General features: G+C 40.0%; 1 protein-coding gene across 2 annotated transcripts in view; it reads right to left on the reverse strand.

Annotated features, from left to right (window-relative positions):
- Window positions 1-350: 350 nt before the first annotated feature.
- The window catches only part of LSAMP (limbic system associated membrane protein), a 280,742-nt gene continuing 261,299 nt past the window's right edge, over window positions 351-19,793 (reverse strand). Inside the window, exons 4-9 of one of the 2 annotated variants that reach the window (XM_053455439.1) lie at window positions 18,357-18,491; window positions 17,042-17,162; window positions 16,419-16,567; window positions 12,679-12,714; window positions 7,604-7,636; window positions 351-772 (exon numbers count right to left, since the gene is read on the reverse strand). In XM_053455439.1, the coding sequence (XP_053311414.1) occupies window positions 678-772; window positions 7,604-7,636; window positions 12,679-12,714; window positions 16,419-16,567; window positions 17,042-17,162; window positions 18,357-18,491 (569 nt within the window). In that variant the 3' untranslated portion in view covers window positions 351-677. The remainder of the gene's footprint in view (window positions 773-7,603; window positions 7,637-12,678; window positions 12,715-16,418; window positions 16,568-17,041; window positions 17,163-18,356; window positions 18,492-19,793) is intronic. The other variant, XM_053455440.1, reaches the window with a different exon arrangement.

Raw genomic sequence — 19,793 nt, forward strand, 5'->3', positions numbered from 1 at the left:
TCATCATCTGAATCATGTATCTGCATCACCAGCTTAATAGAAGCTCCATCTGATATCTCAAAACGATTGCTCATGAAGGTCACGCATTGGTTGGTGGGTTTTTTAGGGTCCTCCAGTTGGTCCACCTACCTAGCATGGTGGTAGAAGAGATTTAAGAAGAACCAAGACCGGTTTTGATGTAGAAGGGTCTGTTATCGACACTCCGACTTCAAAAGGGGTTGAGGGACACCAGAAGACCAGGATTAATCGTAGCATTAAGAGTCCGTTGGGTACAATCGAGAGAGAGGCTAGGATCTGAACAACATAGCTAGACAATTACATGAAAAGAATCCAAAACCAATAAAAGAAAATGACAGAGAAAAAAGAACAGTTTTATACAACATTTCAATGTTCTCAGCATTATGTGTTTTTGTTTTTTTGTTGTTTTTTTTTTAATATTTTGTTTGTTTTCACACAGATTTCAGTCCCTTCGTCTTGAACGTTGTTTCTTTTTTTTGTTTCTTGTTGGTTTTAATAAATTTTCTGGTCTTCCGTTTTTTTTTTTTTTTAAAGAACGTAGTTTTTAACTCCTCAAACTGAAGGAAACAGTTCTGTCTCTCTCTCTCTCTTTCGCTCCTCTGTTACTTTTTTTTTTGTGTATTTTCTTAATTTTTTTTTTCTTGTATATATTTGTTATATTAACATTTGCAGAATAGGAAGAAAAGGGAAGCTGCCATTAGCCAAATTGAAACGGCCATGTCGCTGGACTCATTGCCTACTACTGTCCCGGGTCCTGTAGATGGGGGGAAAAAAAAGTGTTAGAAAATGTACCAGAAACAACTATAACATTCAACTGAGCCTAAGAACAAACAGCATAACTGTATTTAATGCAAAAAAGGACAACAATATGGAGGTTATTCACCAAATGGCCAAAAAGGCTAATAGAAAGTCAACAATTAACTAAAGTTCATAGTAAAATGTGTCCTGAGTTGAGTCTGTGTTAAGAGTGGACTTGGACCTTGAATTGGGGTAGACTTAATGTGAACCTCCTAAGGGGTAATGGAGATTTAGAGAGAGGAGCTTCTACCCCTAGTTTCAAGTGGTTCGGGTCCTCTGTGTTGTCTCGAACCTCTTACTTAAGTTCTCCTGCAAGGGAGCTGCCCTAGTAGAGTTGGGTGATTGTTGGGCAGATCTCCCAGATTTGGTAGACATCGCTCCCCATCCAGTGGAAACTCATGTGGGAATATTGATGTTTCTGGAGCTGAGTTTGTGAAATCACATGGCCGGCGGTGTTGCGCGGAAAGTGAGTGTTGTACGGGAACTCCTATTCAACTTTTGCCCACCTCTGATCCTTACTATGAAAACACCAATTTACCGTTTCCGATGCCTTGTTGGAAGCCGGTGGCTGAGGGAGTTGGGATATGACATCATACTACAGGATGAGCCAATACGAAGGAGAAAGGGACAAACTAGCTGAGCCATTGGTGGCCATCATCCTCTGCTCTCATGAATTTCATCTGCATTCTACATTAATCAACATAAAGTACCTCTAGATGGTAGGTCCAGGAAGAGAGGGTTTTGGGAGTTAAAATGCCGGAGGTTGGATGTCCGCAAATCTTTTCAAAGGATTTCTTTTTTTGAACTAAACGTAGGCTCTAGGAATGCCATAGTAGTCTCCTTCTAAGACATCTCCTTAATTAGCTTAAAAATACAATGAAACGCCAACGGAATCTCTACGACACTGTTGGAAGATGGCTGTTTAACAAGAGATTAGGTTCCACTACAAGTCGAAACATGAAACGTTGAGCAGCCAATGATTATCGTTAGGAAAATGTGAAATGTGGCAGATAAGATGTAAACGGAATTCGCTTAATCCTTTGGTCTCATCTATGATGAACTAATTTTGGAACCCTTAGAAACCAATAAATATTTGGTTTTCTAAAAACCTAATCTATAATATCTCAGAAAGCCAAAAAAAAAAATATATATTTAATTTTAATATTTTATTATATGATTGCAATATTTTCAATATTTAGATTTTATTTAATTATATAAATTCGAATAAAAAAAATTATTTCCAAAATTTCCACAAATTTATTTTTACAAATAATACTAATTTTTAATGAGTAGTAATTTTATTTTAGATTTCTGGTTTTGAATTGATAAAATCAAAATATAGACCCGTTGTGTGACATTTTGATGAATAATGAAAGAAAATTCCCTTTTTAAATCTAATAATGAATCAGCGGCTGCCATGAGGGTAAATGAATATATCACAACGGCCAGAGGGTAGGAGTAAATAATGTGAGTGATGTTTTCACCCAAAATATTTAAAAAGAAATATACAATTTTAAATTTCAATGACTTAATAAGTCAAAATAATAGGAAGAAAGAATATAATAATAATAATAATAATAATAATAATAATTAATACTATAGTCTTGGGTTACGGTTACGCATTTATGTCTAACGCCTTAAAATATTTTTCACCCGGAATTTAATGTGATTTAGCAGTTTTACGCCTCTCTCTTCCAAGGCTTTATTTGATGGATTGACCACTTTATTTGGGGATTTTTCCTTAAGACTTGTCTTAAGATAACAAAGTATCCTGTGTCGCCCCAGGCTTCAGACAATCCACATGAACTCTTTGATCCTTAGAGGACTGTTGCCATGGAGACCCCTCCGACCGATCAGAACTCTCTATTTCCCTGAGCTGGAGGAGACTGGGTCGGAAGAGTTGGATTCTACAAGGAGCTGACGAAGGGATCTCTGATCCTGAATGCCGCTCCCTATTCAAGGCCTGTGCAGCTCACAGCGGAAGAAACTGCAGCTTCCCTGTAAGTATCAGACCCAGGAGAAGAGTCCGTGGAAGGCAGCAGCCAGTACTGAGGACCTGCCATGTTATCTACGGGGTTCAGAGTTCCGCTGGTCAGCACCAGTATGGAGTCTGTGGACGGGGCCAGAACCCCCATGTCATGCATGTTCTGTATATTTTTACTTAAGAAAACATATCAATGAATCTAACGTGTACGGGTGAAAGCGTGTGTGTGTGGCCGATATCATGCTGTGGCCTTGACCGTGATGTCTACGACTAACTCCACCATCAGGATATAACAGGTTAACTGGTATGGAAGTTTCTACGCTGATCACAACCTAAAATCTAGAACTGGGGAACGTCCCTGGGGTTTTATGTTGGAACACTTTGGGGACAATTTTCCCAAAAAAGTTCTAATGAAGAACAAAAGTAACAAAATCTGACCTTAATTTTAAATTCACTAATAATTACTTAACATATCAACTATCAATATGTTAATATTTACAAGAAAAATAGCTTTAGACATCTCCCCCCTGTAAGAATATCATAAAAAAGATCTTATTTAGTAAATAAAGACATCTAAAAACTCTATACTTTTCATAGACGGGACAATCCAGCACAATATATTTTATTAGTAAACCTCATATTAAGGACTGTCATTTTTTTTTTGTAATTTAACTCCTTTTTGTGTTCATTAATAACCCCCCCATCCCCCGCTGCTAACAGATTGAGATAACTCAAAAAAGGGTAATTCAATAAGGATGGTGACGGAGGGGGTGGGGATGCATCTGTCAGCAAACATGACATTTTTACGTAATTTTCAAAAAATAAGTGTCCCAACCCCCCCCAAAAAACTCTAAAAGCTACGTGCACCTTACAGTATGAAAAAAAACTAAAAAAGGCTAAAAAATAATCATAATGATAATAAAAACAAGAATTATTTTCATTACTTTTGCTTAAAATAATGCTGTATCTTATAATCATAGACTTCTAATATTCAGAAAAATCCTTTACTTATCAAAAATCTAGTTATTTTTTTTACTTAATTTTCAAGGTTAAAAAGCCCCCCCCAAAAGGTAAAAATAATAATAGTAAAAGAATAATAATTACCAATATTTTATGTTTTAAATGCTGGTGCTCCTTAAAATAAACTATACAAAAAAAAAAAAATCCTGTACTTTTCCTAAATGCCCTATTTTATTTTTTACTTAATTTTCAAAAATGAACAGCTTGGTTCTTTGGGGAGAAAAACCTTGAAAAAGATTTAAAAAAAAACCCCTAAAAGTTGGCCACACCTTACATTATGAATCCAACTCAAAAAGCAAGCAACTAATAATGAATAATAATAATAAATAAATAGATTTCTAGTATTCAAAAAAAAAAAATCCTGTACTTTTCCTAAATGCCCTATTTTATTTTTTACTTAATTTTTAAAAATGAACACCTTGGTTCTTTGGGGAGAAAAACCTTGAAAAAGATTTTTTAAAAAAACCCCTAAAAGTTGGCCACACCTTACATTATGAATCCAACTCAAAAAGCAAGCAACTAATAATGAATAATAATAATAAATAAATAGATTTCTAGTATTTAAAAAAAATACTGTATTTTTCCTGAAACCTCCTATATTTTTTGCTACCCCTATCCACGTAGCTTTTGCGGTGGTCTGGATGAGTATTTTTGGGGTAATGTCGGTATATTTTTTAAATGCCAGCCCTCATTATGATGCAAACTACTAAAGATTGCCTGTTGGTATCAAGACAGCCGCTCTCCAGGGAGCCATTCGTCACCGACATGCAATCAATAAAACATGCAGCCAATCACAGGCCAGAACGCCACGTGTAATTACTTAGACGCAAACGGGAAGGGAGGGGGATTTAACGATTTCAGCACCATGGAGAGTGAAACCACAGCACTATGGGGTAAAAATCACTGGATTTCATTCTAAGCATTTTATTAAAACTGACGTTTTTTACAGAAATGTAAATGTCTTTACGGAATCTTAATCTCTAGGCGACTGAATATTAGAATCTTATGATGTCATCAGTAGAGTTTAATAAGGAATGATCATGTCCCTGATGCAAATGTTAAAACACCATTAACTTTATCCACACCCCACCAGCCAATCTCTTTCCTTGAATTCTACCCTTAAAATTCCATCAGCAACATTGTTTCTTATAAAAAATAACAGTATTTTTGTTATGTTTATAAACAAAAGGAGTTTATTTCTGTGGCCGCTTCCTTGCGGATAATTTCCTTCTTCCTCTTCCCAAATACAATGTATCCATTCCGCTCCGTTGCCGGGAAGTTGCCAACGTCATTAAAATTTACCCCTGGTCAGGTTAGTTTAATAATCTCTTCATAGGCAGAAAACCCTCAGGAAACAAATCCCCCCCCCCATCGGCGCGATAAAGGTTAAGACGTCTAATTAAAATATGCCCGAGGACTTGGCGATACTCTCATTTATTTGACCCCCATTGGTGGAAAAGAGCGCTAAGGGTATTAGAAGCCAAAGCAATAAGGAGTATATTTCTTATTCGGAGCAGCGGGGTGTAGTTTTAATAAAAACATGGCATCCATCATTGGGACCTCCTTCCAGAATACCCCGAGGCGACCAGACGATGGGGAGCAGGGAACTCGCGCCACGAATTCGCTCAATTTCCTCTCGGAGGGGAGGCCACCGCCTGACGGCCGCATTAGATCCCTGCCAGCCTCTACTGCCCCCTGTCTCCTTGGGCTGGAAGGGCACCCGGCAGGAGGCTTCTAGGGACTCTTTGGCTTCTGTTGCAAGAACCACGTCCAACATCGACCCATAAAAATACAATATAACAAATATAATAAAAATATGCTTACATGGTATAAAAAAAATAGTCCATTTTTGTACAATATCTGATAACAAAAATGTACTTTTATGTAAATACCGTACGGCCAATCCTTTAAGGGGGTTTAGCTCAAATATATATATATAATAATAATAAAATAATTATTCTGTAAATGTGTGACTTGGATGTAGAGATTCTGGAACGTAAGAGACATTCCTGTGTGAGCTGCAAAGTGTGCAGCCCGGAACATTGCAGTGGTTTCCATGGCGATTGCTCGTTAATTAGAATGTTTTTGTTTTGAATTGATGAGTATGAAGCCCTGTGTCAGGAGGTGATCAAATTATTTGAACTGCTGTATTTGTTCTTCAACAAACGAATTCACCCGTCAACACTAAAGCGGGTGCTGGTGAGATAGAAATTGGATATTGATCGTCGTCATTGTGTTTTAGGAGCTCTGAGATAGACAACAATGTGCAATCCAACTTCATCTAGACTGGGAGACCACAAAAGGGTTAAAAAATATATTAATCTATTGATTTTCTCTATTAGCACAACAGGAATACCTGCTTAAATACAGGTGACTTCCTTCACAATATTGAATATCTTCCTATATCCTCCTGACAAGTCGTGGTCACACGTGGCCGGTCTTCATAGGTTAAAGCATGGCTGCTAGGATAAGTATTGGCACAAAAGGGCCATAATGCAAAACTGGAGGGTCAGAGGCTTAGATGACATGGGAGTTTGAATTTACTGAGAGGGTAGTAGATAAGTGGAACAGCCTCCCAGCAGAAGTGGTAGAGGTTAATACAGTGAGGGGATTTAAACATGCATGGGAGAGGCATAACGTTCCTGTATCTTAGACGAGACCAACGCTGATGTTTGAGTCTTTGCAAGAGGAAGAGGGTGACTAGACAGGGGCCGAATGGGGCCGATCCACCAGCAGGTTCTATGTTTCTTTGTTAAAATGCTGGGTGACCTCTGACTGCTTCTGGCTAGGATTGCGGCCGTCCATCTTAGTAGGTATGGGTGTAAAGCCCTTATTAACTAGGTTGGTAAATATATATATATATCATACAGGGTAGGGCATGTACAGGGCCCCCTCACCTTCCTACCCAGCCAGCTCAGAATTGGGGAGCGCAGCTAAATATGATTTTGGGAAGAGACACTGAAATTACCCCCATTGCGCTGCTCACATTGTGGAGTCCGGGGTAGAGGAGACAGACCTGGATTTCTGCCCAGTAAATGTATCTTGCACTGTGAACTCCTCTTTCTATAACGAGGTACAAGGTTATGTTTCTATGTTATTATTAATATATGTTTGTTTTAAATATATTTTAATCTAAGGGAGGGCATTTTCCCCCAAAACTGCAATGCTGACAAAGGGCTGTTCAAACATTTTCTGTTAGTATATGCTGCCCTCTAGAGGCAGACAGTAGTCATTACAGATACAATTCTACAACGCTAGAGATTGTATGAACTTTCATAGGGAACAATGAAACCGAATTCACCGGCAGATCAGACCCAACTAGTCGCCCGTTTCTCCTGCTGTAAAGACTCAAACCGTAATCAGTCGTTGGTCTCGTCTTAGATTCAGGAGCCGTATGCCTATCCCATGCATGTTTAATACCCTCACTGTATTACCCCCTACCACTTCTGCTGGGAGGCTGTTCCACTTATCTACCACCCTCTCAACATTGTAAAACTCACTTCCATTCCATCTAAGCCTCCGACCCACTGGTTTGAAATTTTTAGCTGAACTCAGTAAGAAGGTCTGACAAAGATTGGCTGAACATGCAGTTCCCCTTTCACTTTATATTGGGCTTCAAAGCAGTTGAGAAGTTGGGAGACTTCTGACCAAGAGAAAAATATCACTCATTTTTTTTTCTCATTGAATAGACAAATTTGTATTAAATCATATTAAAAAAGATCTGAGAACAACAGACTTTTCCGCAAGCACAGAGGGACGCGGGAAGAGAAGGGTCCCATTTACCTTTTTGTTTGAAATGTACGTTGCTGCCTCTCTCTAGAAGGAAAACATTTAACGAGACATCATTAAAACATATTTCCGATGACTGGTCTTTATTTCTCTGACGGTTCCTACAAAGGGTTAATTTCTCTATGTTAATGGGGAGCGGGAAATGACATGGAAAATGTGATTATTCAGATTCCAAGTGTTAGAATTTCTGATAGGAAATGTTTTTTGTGACTTTCAGAGATCACCTTGAATGATCGCGACATTCAAACGGTTAATGAACCTACAGAAGGTTTTCTGGTTAAATCCATGCAAAGCCATCGCAGCTAGATGTTACTTTGTATCATTTTTACTCTCATTGATAGAGAAGGGAGCATTTTCTTGCCACTGATTGGCTGAGTATGTAAGAGTATTTAACAGTCATTTTAGAAGACATTGGGTTAAAATGTGTGTGTGTGGGGGGGGCCTGTGGCCCCCTTCCATGGGCTGACTTTTGAAGATCTAAAGCTTTGTGGATTATGGCTGAATGGGCTCTTTAAAAGGACCTCATCCTCCATACTGGGGGGAATTAGAGTAAAAAAAATGTAACCCCCACTACCCATAGGACAGAGATAGAGGGGCACAGAATGGGATTCACGCCCCTTCGGAGATTTCTTTTTCATTTTAACCTCGTCATAGCTACCCCCCAAGGGGTAATATTGTCATGCCTCCCATTTGGCTTTTTAAATTTAACCCCCATAACCATTATGTGGATGGGGCAGAGGGGGGTATAAGGGGACCTATACCCCCAAGGGTTATTTAATTAACCCCACCCCTTATAACTAATTCCTAGCTTAACATAATAACAAGTGTTAAATACTTTACTGACCCTTCTATAGATGAAAGGTACATGTTTTAATGGCCAGATTGACATGAATGCGTCTAATAGATTGTAAGCTCTCAAGAACAGGGCCTTGGTGCCCTACAATAAAATGTTATATGATGTGTGATAAAAAAAATACTATTTTTGAGCTAATTGCGCCATCTAGTGTTTTTTTCAGAATATGACAAGCAATTAAAATAAATTTAAAAACCTTCAAAAATAATAAATTTTAAGTAATTCTAACCAGTGTAATAGTTATGCATTTTTAGCAACAGTGAAATTTAATTTTTAGATTAAATTGTCAAAATAAAATGGGGGCTTACATAAAGAACCTGAAGAAAAATTAAAATATTGGGAAATAAAATAAATGATGCATGAAGCAACGGTTGATAAAGTAACTTTGTCACCAATTATGATTATTATTATAAAAATAACCAAAGAGAGACAGTAACTTGAGATGAGTGAAGAAAGGGTAGTAGGTAAGTGGAACAGCTTCCAAGCAGAAGTGGTAGAGGCGGATTTAAATGAATGGGACAGGCATTTGGCTGCTGAATTTAAGACGATTAGTGAAATATTCTTTGATATAAAGTAACACTTTTTGAATAAAGATAATTCTTTTCTGACAATGCCCGTCTCTGTGTATAATTTCTCCTTCTTTAGCACATCATAGTTAGCTCTTGAAAAAAATGTTGGGTCGTCATGGGTACAAATTTTAGGTAAGAATCTGGTTTCCGTAGCAATGACATTTAAAGTGGCCTCACAGTTGAAATTAACGAGTACCAAGCGATACTCTGTCCGACCTCCACGCAGAGGGACAAGGAGTTCACCGACGTTACGGATTTTATTTTAATTTATAAAGCCGTTCCCTGCTGTTTCTATACACATTACGGGGCTTTTAGGGCTGTAGAACCCTGCGATCCCCTCATACCCAGCAAACATTCCGACCTCCTAGAAAAGAGAGGCATCAGAGGAGGAGAGAGGGGCATCAGGGGAGGAGAGAGGGGCATGTGGGGAGGAAAGGGAGCATTAGAGGAGGAAAGAGGGGTATCAGGGGTGGAAAGAGGGGCATCAGGGGGTGAGAGGGGCATTATAGGTTGAGAGAGAAAAGATGGGCATCAGGGGTGGAAAAGGAGGTATGAAGGAGGAAATAGAGGGAATGGGGCAGGAAAGAAGGACAGGGGTATTTGGGACCTCAGTCACGGTGTCTCTTTGTAATAGGACATTGATAAATAGGCTGTTTCTCTACATGATCGACTCAGAAACTACTCGACAAGGGATTTGGGGGAATTTTTGCGGCTTTAGGGAGATATTTTTATATTTTGAGATATATTTTTGCGTTGTGGTGCCGTTAGTCCTCCCATATTATGGGGTGGCTCTCTGTTGCTGATTACTACTACCCCAGGGCAGTTGGGCAGCAGGATACCCCCTTAAAAGTTCAGGTGTCCAGATCAGGACATCTGTGTCGGGGTGTGGTTAAAGGAGGAAGTGGGCGGTGCTGTAGGTGGAAGTGGGCAGTTCCCTTGCTATATTAAACTATTAAGCTATAGCATTTCCCTGACTGCTCCCAGGAATCCCGGCTCAATTACCACGTATCGCAGCACAACTGAGCGGGGGCATTTAATGGGTTAAATTGACCATAACAGAACAAAAGCAACTTAAACTGTAAAAAAGATGGTATGGAACGGGTGGATTTAGCGGCGAGTGCGTTGCACTGATGAGTTGGTTAAGATGAAATGGTTATTGCGAGTGTTCTATGCCGGTTGCCCCCGGTTACAGCGATTGATTTTAACTTCCCGGCCACCGAGTTAGTAACGAAATCTAAAAAGCTCTAAAACTACTAAGAGAAAAACTAGAATATATTCTACTGAGACGTCACAAGTCGTTCTCCAAACACCGCCGGCGGCCCCAATCGGCAGAGCGTTCTATAAAACTACTCGCCGTGGAAATATATACCAGAATTAAAAAATAAATAAATAATGGACTCTGGGGCAAAGCTGGTAAAGTGGTCTTATAACTATAGCAACCGAAGGAGTTATCCAGCTGGCAGATCCGCCCCTCACTGTAATAGCCTCTACTACCTCTGCTGGGAGCCTGATCCACTTATCTACCGCCATCTAAGTAAAGCTTACATTGGGTCTAAACCTCTAACCGTCCAGAATGGTTGCCATGGTGATAAAATACTGGTGGTTACTGGTGGACAACTGACAGGAACATTCCATTGTTGCTATGGCGATTGCACAGTTTTTAAGCATAACTTGCACTAAGTTACATAGCAGGTGTGCCGGACTCGTATTATTAACCCCTTGGTGACTGGGGGTTTCCTCTTTTTCATGTTTAGTGACCCTCACACATCATATATTGTTTTTTTTCCAGGACCATCTTTTTTTTTTTTTTTTGCATATAATCTGTCATTAATTATAAATGATATGGTTAATCGTATAAAAAATATTTTATTTAATTGTTTTTAGGATTTCCTCCACAAATTAGGTCCCACTGATCACAAAAACTTTGATTTATGTTCAACAACATTCCCTGAGTAAAAAAATACCCCACGTGGGCTGCATAGTTTTGTTTTTTTTTTTAAATCCACCCTCACATAGTACACTAGATTGTAAGCTCCTGGGAGCAGGGCCCTCTTCTGCTTTTGTAACAGTTTGTTATTGTTTGTGATTTTAAATTTATCCTACTGTCTGCACAGCGCTACGGAATCTGCTGGCGCTATATAAATAAATGTAATGTAAATTATTTTGAACTTTGATTGGGGGCAAGAAAGGGTTTTTTTGTATATTTCTAATAGGAGGGGCACGAGCTGTTTGAACACCTATTTTTTGAACTTTTTAAAAAAATCAATTTTTAAAAAAAATTTATTTTTTCTTTTCATACATTTTTTTTGAGTAGAGATTTATTTGAGGTCTTTAAAGACCTCAGGGATCTCTCTTGATGGTGAAATCACTAATTATTTATTATTTTTTAAATTTTATTTCATATTTATTTATTTATTTATTTTAACTGTTTTAAATATTATTTTCTCCCTTTTTTTCCGCTTTGATCCCCATTGCTGTTGATCGGCAAGCGGGTCTCCATTGTGCTGCATTGCTGATTGCAGTACCTGTGACCGTCCAGCAGGGGAGCTCAATCAGAGGTGTCGGGATGCTCTCGATAGACTCTCTGGGAACCTTTCTTTTCATTGTTGTTTCCGAACTTCTTATAGTCTCTTTTATGCCGGTGTAAATCGGTCAGCAGGAAGCTAGCGATGCTGGCTCCGACTCACAGGGGGGACCCCAGGCTGTCCAAAGACACCCTGATCTCCTGAGTACCAGCAGCAAAATCTCCATAGGACATACCATTATGTCCTTGGTCATCTACGGCCTCTTTTTATAGTATGTTCTAAGGTCACTAAATGGTTAAGGTGCTGTTCCACTTTCCCCATTTTAATGGCCCATTTTGCATGATCTTTAAGGTGTAGACCTATGTGACCTCCTTTATTTGGCAGTTTTGCTCCTTTTTTGCACATATGGCGGCTTTATAAATCACTGCTTTATTGACGCACACACTTTGGGCTCTAAAAAGGCTATTACAGGGTAAACTCGTCCATAAATTATTTAAATTAATTGCACTTCAAAGATCTTCTCCGCCATGAAGAATCACCGCTTCATCTTATGGGTGACCTTCTGCGTTCCGGAGTGCGCCGCTCGGCGGACTGTTTGCTAATTAAACAACGTAATGAATGAAGTGACAGCGACTCCGCGTTTATTGCCGCTGTTTGCGGCTGCAGGTAGACAAATTTACTCTGGAAGAATAACATCATTTTTTCTTATCCGACCCGGGGCGGAATAATTAAAGATTCTGATAAATGGTTTGTAGAAAGGGAGGCTGATATCCGCATTAATCCGACAGGGGAAGTTCTTCAATGACTCCCATCCATCAGGAATACATTCAGTATTCAGTGAGCCAGCCCTGTATAATGTATAGTTAAATCAGTGAGATGCCCTGTACAATGTATATAATGAAGCTCTGGGGGTCAGTTCTTCGTAATGCTCGGTGAAGGGGATGTTACTTTGTGTTACGTTGCAATCGCCATAGCAACCCATGGACTGCTTCTGCAGTTGCTACACTGTTCCCAGTCATAACAACCATAATGTGGCGGCGTCACGGCTCGCACCGGCTGGACACTGAGGCGGTATTTTGGAGAATGACCCGGACAGTCGGAGACGCGTCGTGATATACTGACCTGAGGCGGGAAGGGGGTTTGTGGGTAAAACGCGCTCTGGGGAGGAAAAAAATTAAAACAAAATTGGATAAAATAAAATGGCTAATATCCTGGACACCAATCGACTTTAATGTATAGTTAAATCAGTGAGCTGGCCCTGTATAATGTATAGTTAAATCAGTGAGCTGGCCCTGTATAATGTATAGATAAATCAGTGAGCTGGCCCTGTATAATGTATAGTTAAAGCAGCGAGCCGGTCCCCTGTATAATGTATAGATAAATCAGTGAGCCGGCCCCCTGTATAATGTATAGATAAATCAGTGAGCCGGCCCCCTGTATAATGTATAGATAAATCAGTGAGCTGGCCCCCTGTATAATGTATAGATAAATCAGCAAGCCGGCCCCTGTATAATGTATAGATAAATCAGTGACCGGCCCCTGTATAATGTATAGATAAATCAGTGAGCCGGCCCCCTGTATAATGTATGGTTAAATCAGCGAGCCGGCCCCTGTATAATGTATAGATAAATCAGTGAGCCGGCCCCCTGTATAATGAATGGTTAAATCAGCGAGCCGGCCCCTGTATAATGTATAGTTAAATCAGTGACCGGCCCCTGTATAATGTATAGATAAAGCAGCAAGCTGGCCCCTGGATAATCTATAGTTAAATCAATGGAACGTTCAAGAAATCTCCCCATTATAACTATACATTATACAGGGTTGGTTCAGCGAAGACAGGGAGTTCAGTTAACTCTTAAACTCCCAGCTTAGTGAATACACTTAAATTCATAATTTACAAAAAATCTCGTTTCGGTCTTTTGGAATTCCTCTCTCTGTTTCCTGGAGATACGGCATTTTTGTGACGTTTAGCGAAGGAAAGGTTATTAATATAAATGATAAAAATACACATTCCAGGGCTTGATTGCAGCTTCTGGAGACATTTCCTATTTTATAAACACGTTTAATTCCTAGCTGGCGTTAGGGTATAATTTACATCTCAGACGACAGCTCGTAATTAGATGAATATTATCCCGTTCGTTTGGAGTAAGCGACTACCTAACAGCTGGGAGATTAACGCCGTTTCTTTATTTAATCTGATTTATGTTTAGAGACGTTTACAGACTTATATTAAAGGTTTTAGGTACTTTGCTGCGCCCTGACCTAAAAGCTGCCACTTCTTATAGCAGGAGCATGGGGGAAGCATTTTCCAGCGCACCTCTCACTTCCTCAGCCTGACATTGTGCCCTGCTATGAAAGGAAAGTCATTTGCGACAGGATATTCCTTCCCCCAGTGAGGAAATACAAGAAACACACAGTTTGAGATGACCGTCACGGTTCTTTTTACATGTTCAGATATTAGATACTAGATCTGTGATATTTAACACAATGGGGATTAAAGGTGTAAAGACTCAAACCTTAATCAGTCGCTGGTCTCGTCTTAGATTCAGGAGCCGTATGTCTATCCCATGCATGTTTAATACCCTCACTGTATTACCCTCTACCACTTCTGCTCGGAGGCTGTTCCACTTATCTACCACCCTCTCAGTAAAGTAAACCCTGTTTGTTTCTGTGAATAAACAAAATCGGGTCCTTTCCATACTTCCCCACAACGTGTTACTTTTATCTCATATGGGGTATTTTCTACTCCTGTGTCTTGCATAAAAAAGGGGCAAAGATGACAACCAATGAGTTCTGGCTTCATGTGGTTTTGAGTGGCTTTTTTATTTAGTGGCTGTGGTTAGAGGCGTGGCTGGGGCGGGGCTATCGGTGTAACTGGGTGGGGCATTTAGAGGAAGAATAATGGGTTTTATTTACCCCGTTTCATTTATAAAGCCGTTCCCTGCTGTTTCTATACACATTATCGGGGCTTTTAGGGCCGTAGAACCCTGCGATCCCCTCATACCCAGCAAACATTCTGACCTCCTAGAAAAGAGGGGCATCGGGGGAGGAGAGAGGGGCATCGGGGGAGGAGAGAGGGGCATCGGGGGAGGATAGGGGAGTACAGTAAGAAAGAGAGACATCAGGGGATTTGGGAACCAAGAGGGAGTGGATAAACTAAAGCGGGAGACTTGGCAGGTAGTGCTTTCATTTAGGGTACAGCTTAAACATTGTTACAGAAAGACAAATCATATTCAACGCATGGCCGCCTTTACAGCACAACTTTAAACGAGAGAAGGAAGCTGTTCTTTTTCGCTTTTATATTCTTTCCCATTTATCTGAAATATCTCCTCCGGCAGAACCAGGAGCTGCAATTACAGCAAACTAAAGTGAATGAATGAAATGAATGTGAACAGCGGAATGAGGAGGTTCCGAAAATCCTACAAAAGTTAACAATCACCGTAGATAATTAGCTACAAAGTTCCAGAGGGAATCATGCAGTGCCTTATTCCACCACAAGATGGCAGCGCAGCCTATATGTTAATTAAAGGTAACGCTTACTATAATTTATTTATATATATATAGCGCCATCATATTCCGCAGCGGTGTACAATGCATAGGCAGCACATAACAAACAACGCATGGCATAACAATTTGGATTTACAGAAACAAACGGTAAGGAGGACGCTGCTCAAATGTATTTTGAATACTCGCGCATGTTGGAAGGGGCAATCTCAAAGTCTATAAGAATATCCCTACGCACTATCCAGCATTCATTTTTAATGCCCCCACACACTGAATAATTGATTAATATTTTGTTTTAAACAAACAAGCAGAGCTTCGCGTCGCCACATAAGATTAATATATTGATAGCCTCTTCCGCCGCGATCTCATTCCTCGACGGTCAGCTCGCGCTCATTCGCTGCAGCTTATCCCGAATGTCGGATTAATTTTATCGGAAATCTAAAAAACCTTCACTATCGCTTTGACTCTTATTGTGCTAGGAGCTTAGCCACCCATTAAACAATCTGTGCCCGCGGCACGACTGTAACCGCTAGCCGAGTTTGAGAATCCAATGATACCAACACCCAACGACAAAGATAATAAACAAAAATAATTAAAAAAAATTATAGATACAATGTAACAGCGAGGTGGGCCTGTGATGCGGGACAAGCCAAAGCCAGATCAATGGCCTTAGTTTGTTGAACCGTGGATGAGCCACTCCTTGAGCTTTATCAAGGTCGGCACTCACAAGGTCAAAAATCCTAAAACAGAGGACAGGTTGGTGCTGCCTCGGCTCCAGATTGTCCTCTTCCACTAAAAAAGAGGATCTAGATGCCACCTAAAACTCCTAACCAAGTGTAGTGTGATGGGTAATATCTTACTCTATGGAAGCTGGCCAACTATGGACCTTGGGCTGTCTTCCTACGGGGCTGGTTCAGCAATATCTGTTTTTGAGAAGAAAGAACTGAAACCATCCATGGCCATTTGCCAGGACTTATAGAGGATACTCACTGTATGGGAATAGGCTCATACTTGAGTGTATACTCACCGTAGAGCTATAGGCTAATATTTGTGGGAATCCACCCTGTATATGGATAGGCTTGCATTTGAGTGTATACTCACTATAGAGGTAGGCTCATATTTGAGTGTAAACTCACTAGGCATAGTCTTGTATTTAAGTGTATACTCACTGTGCAGGGATAGGCACATATTTGAGTGTATACTCACGGTAGAAGCATAGGCTCACATTTGAGTACATATACTCTCTTTATAGGGATAGGCTCATATTTGAGTGTATACTCACGGTAGAAGCATAGGCTCGCATTTGAGTATATATACTCTCTTTATAGGGATAGGCTCATATTTGAGTGTATACTCACTGTAGAGGTATAGGCTGGTGTTGGTGACCCCTAGTTTGTTAGTAGCCACACAGGTGTAGTTCCCATAATGCTCTTCAGTGACGTTGGCGACCACCAGAGTAGATCGGTTTCCAATACTTTTTATTTCCAAGCCCTGGGCGCTGTTTAACCTATAAGCAAAATAATAAAAAAAACCTAAGATTAGCTTCATAATGGGATCATTTTTTTTCATTTAAATCCACATTTGCATATCTAGCGCATTCGCCATGTAAACCATGATTAAGATTAAATACTTTTTAATGGTAGACGGCGGTCGGGGGTCTGCTGCTTTACCCGGGGCCATGACTGCAGATTGAGGTTTTAGAATAAAAACAATGATTGCAAGGGTTTTTTTTTTTTTCTTTAAGGACATTAAACAGAGATGGCTGTATGTTTTACGCGTTGGCTCTTTAAAAATTATCGTCCTGTGTCCGCCATGTAACAGGGGTGAACTATGTGGCATGGCTAAACTTTAGATTACATTTAGATGTTTTTGGTTACTTGGAAGGTGGTAGATAAGTGGAACAGCCTCCCAGCAGAAGTGGTAGAGGGTAATACAGTGAGGGGATTTAAAAATGCATGGGATAGGCTTGTTGGTGGCTTACCTTGTGTCATCCTTGTACCACTCAAAATCAGGGATAGGCTCAGCGTTGGCCACACAGCGCAGGGATGCCCGCTTCCCAGTAATGGCTTCAATGCTCTTGGATTCGGTTATGATAGGAGGGTCTGCAAGGATAAAAGAAAAAAAATATTAAAATCTTCCACCTACAGACATTCACGCTTTTGTCTTGGGGTGCTTGGTAGAAATGGCTACAAAGAGACATGGAATTTAGTTCTCACAAACATAACCATTCTAAATAGAATGCTAAATAGAATTAGATTTTTTACTTTACTGGGAAGGTGGTAGATAAGTGGAGCAGCCTCCCAGCAGGGGTGGTGGAGGGTAATACAGTGAGGGTATTAAACATGCATGGGATAGACATACGGCTCCTGAATCTAAGACGAAACCAACGACTGATTAAGGTTTACAGCAGGAAAGAGACCTCCTGGTTAGAATCTATAAATGTATCCAGTTCCAATTAGAAATAAATAAATAATAAAACCTGAGTGGAAAGAATATTAATTATCTTGCTGTTTGATCCGAAATGTTTTTTTTTTTATATGTTCTCCATTTCAAGAGCTCCTCGACTATCAGTTTCTAAGAAAACATCGAATGTCGAATACAATAATAAGGATTACTTTGGCAAAGCTTCTTTTCTTGTCTCCCAATCTCTGTGCTTGAATTTCATTTACTTCCCCACTTAAATCGCCTTAAGCAAAACCTCCAGATACCGCATGTTCTCTGTTATTTCAAGTCATTTTATTTTGCATGTCCTCCCCAGAATATCTTCCAGGCGTCAATTTTAAAATATATATATAGTTTTTGTAATGTGCCCTTTAGCACTCAGTACATTAATCTGCATCTCTTCTGTAATGTATTGAACACCCCACTTTCGCTCAGAGGGTTAATCTGCTTTCAATTCTGTAATGCATCACATGCACAAATCCTTCTGGCAATCAATAGGTTAAGCTACTTTCTGCTCTCTAATGCATCACGCATCCCCTCCGGCACTCAGGGGGTTAATGTGCCTATGTTTGTAACATATTGTACACACCTCTGGCACTGAGAGGTTTAATCAGCTTTCTGTTCGCTAATGCATCACACATACCTCTGGCTCTCAGGGGTTAATCTGCTTTCTGTTCTCTAATGCATCATGTACCCCTCTGGCAGTCGGGGGGTTAATCAGATGGCTGGATTTTAATTCCCAGGTGTCAATAGCTTGAGCGCCACTAGATGGTGCCAATGGGTATCATTGGGCGTGGTCAATACTTAGCCACACCCACTCGCCTCATGGTATATGAGGCCCTGGTCATACTCACAGTTCACAGTAATCCTGACTTGCTTGACGTCTGCGGACGCTACTTCATTGGCTGCCTTGCACTCGTACTTTCCAGACTGCTCCCGCGTGATCCCCTGAATATCCAGGAATTCCTCCTCCCCCTCGAACTCCCGGGCTGAAAAAAATATATAATGTCATAAATATGACCGGGCTGCAGAGATCGACCAATACCCGCAAAAACGCAGAAAAACAGATACACAGAGTGATACATAAATCCCTAGATCAGGAAAATTATTATAACTTTCTGCACATTGCTTAAATAGGCAACGTTTAGCAGTAAAAATACCTTAGAACTGTTAAAAAAGTTTTTGAAAAAAAAATATTATAAACCACAAAGACAATTTTTATAAATGTACTTTTTTTTATTTTTTTTTTACTTTTGGAAATCCAGCCTTTTATTTTCCTCCATTACATTGTGATTTAGACTATCACCTTCTTTGTGTCTCTAAAAATCTAAAAAATTCCCTGGGATTTTTTTTGGGGGGGGTTGCCACAATTTCTGGTATTGAACAAAAAATTTTGTGGCAACCGACTGAATTCCGTGCACCATTCCAAACTGGAGATGGCGCTGTTGGCCAAGAAATCAGTAGAAAGTCTTGTTTGAAAATACGTGGACTTTTTCCTCCCCGTTCAAAGGTGATAATGTAACGGAGAAGCGCTAGCAGCTTCTTTTAAGAATAACCAAACAAGGAGGACGCTTTATACAGAGAGAATAGAGCGTCCGTCCTCAAGGAACCTTCGATGCACGCTTTCCTTTACAAAGACAGAACAATCAATATCTCTTTTATTTTTAATTTCTGGTTTTCGGCGGCCCGCGCGGCGACTGATAGATCTGTCACTTTGTTTTTAAGTCTCTTTTCCGAATTGCTAACGGGGGCCTTCGCTAAGAAGTGTGAAAACAGAAAGGTGTCCGGACTGATTAAGCTTAGTAAGTGGGGTCGGTGAATTATGGATGGTTTGAAATGTTTCTTAGGGTGAAGTGCTTGAGGGTGAGGCATAGGTGGCGCTATAGACACCATAAAACATAATTAAAAATGTCTATTTTGGGTATAAATTAAATACACTCACTTCTTACAGAGGATTTCCCACTAGTTTTTTCATCACTAGTAGCAGATTAAAAATACTTTTTCAAAAATATCGCTCTGTTCTCTTTTTTACCCCGCTTGTAGTTTTTGCCCCCATAATATAAAGTTTCCAGGCAGCTGCATATCAGCCATTTGAATGATTCTCGCTCTGTTATCTGATCCCCGATCTACTAAACACCCCGACTCCTTATCATACTGCCTGTGGGGAACAATAGAATGGCTCAGTCTTAATCACCCAGCTGGACTCTCTGACTAATTAAAGTCTATGGAGGATCGGACTTCATTAGCATCGCCATAAAGCATCAGCTCAGTGTGGTGTTTGGGCCGGGAAA

This window comes from Spea bombifrons, chromosome 2 (assembly GCF_027358695.1).
Source record: "Spea bombifrons isolate aSpeBom1 chromosome 2, aSpeBom1.2.pri, whole genome shotgun sequence".
NCBI lineage: Eukaryota > Metazoa > Chordata > Amphibia > Anura > Pelobatidae > Spea > Spea bombifrons.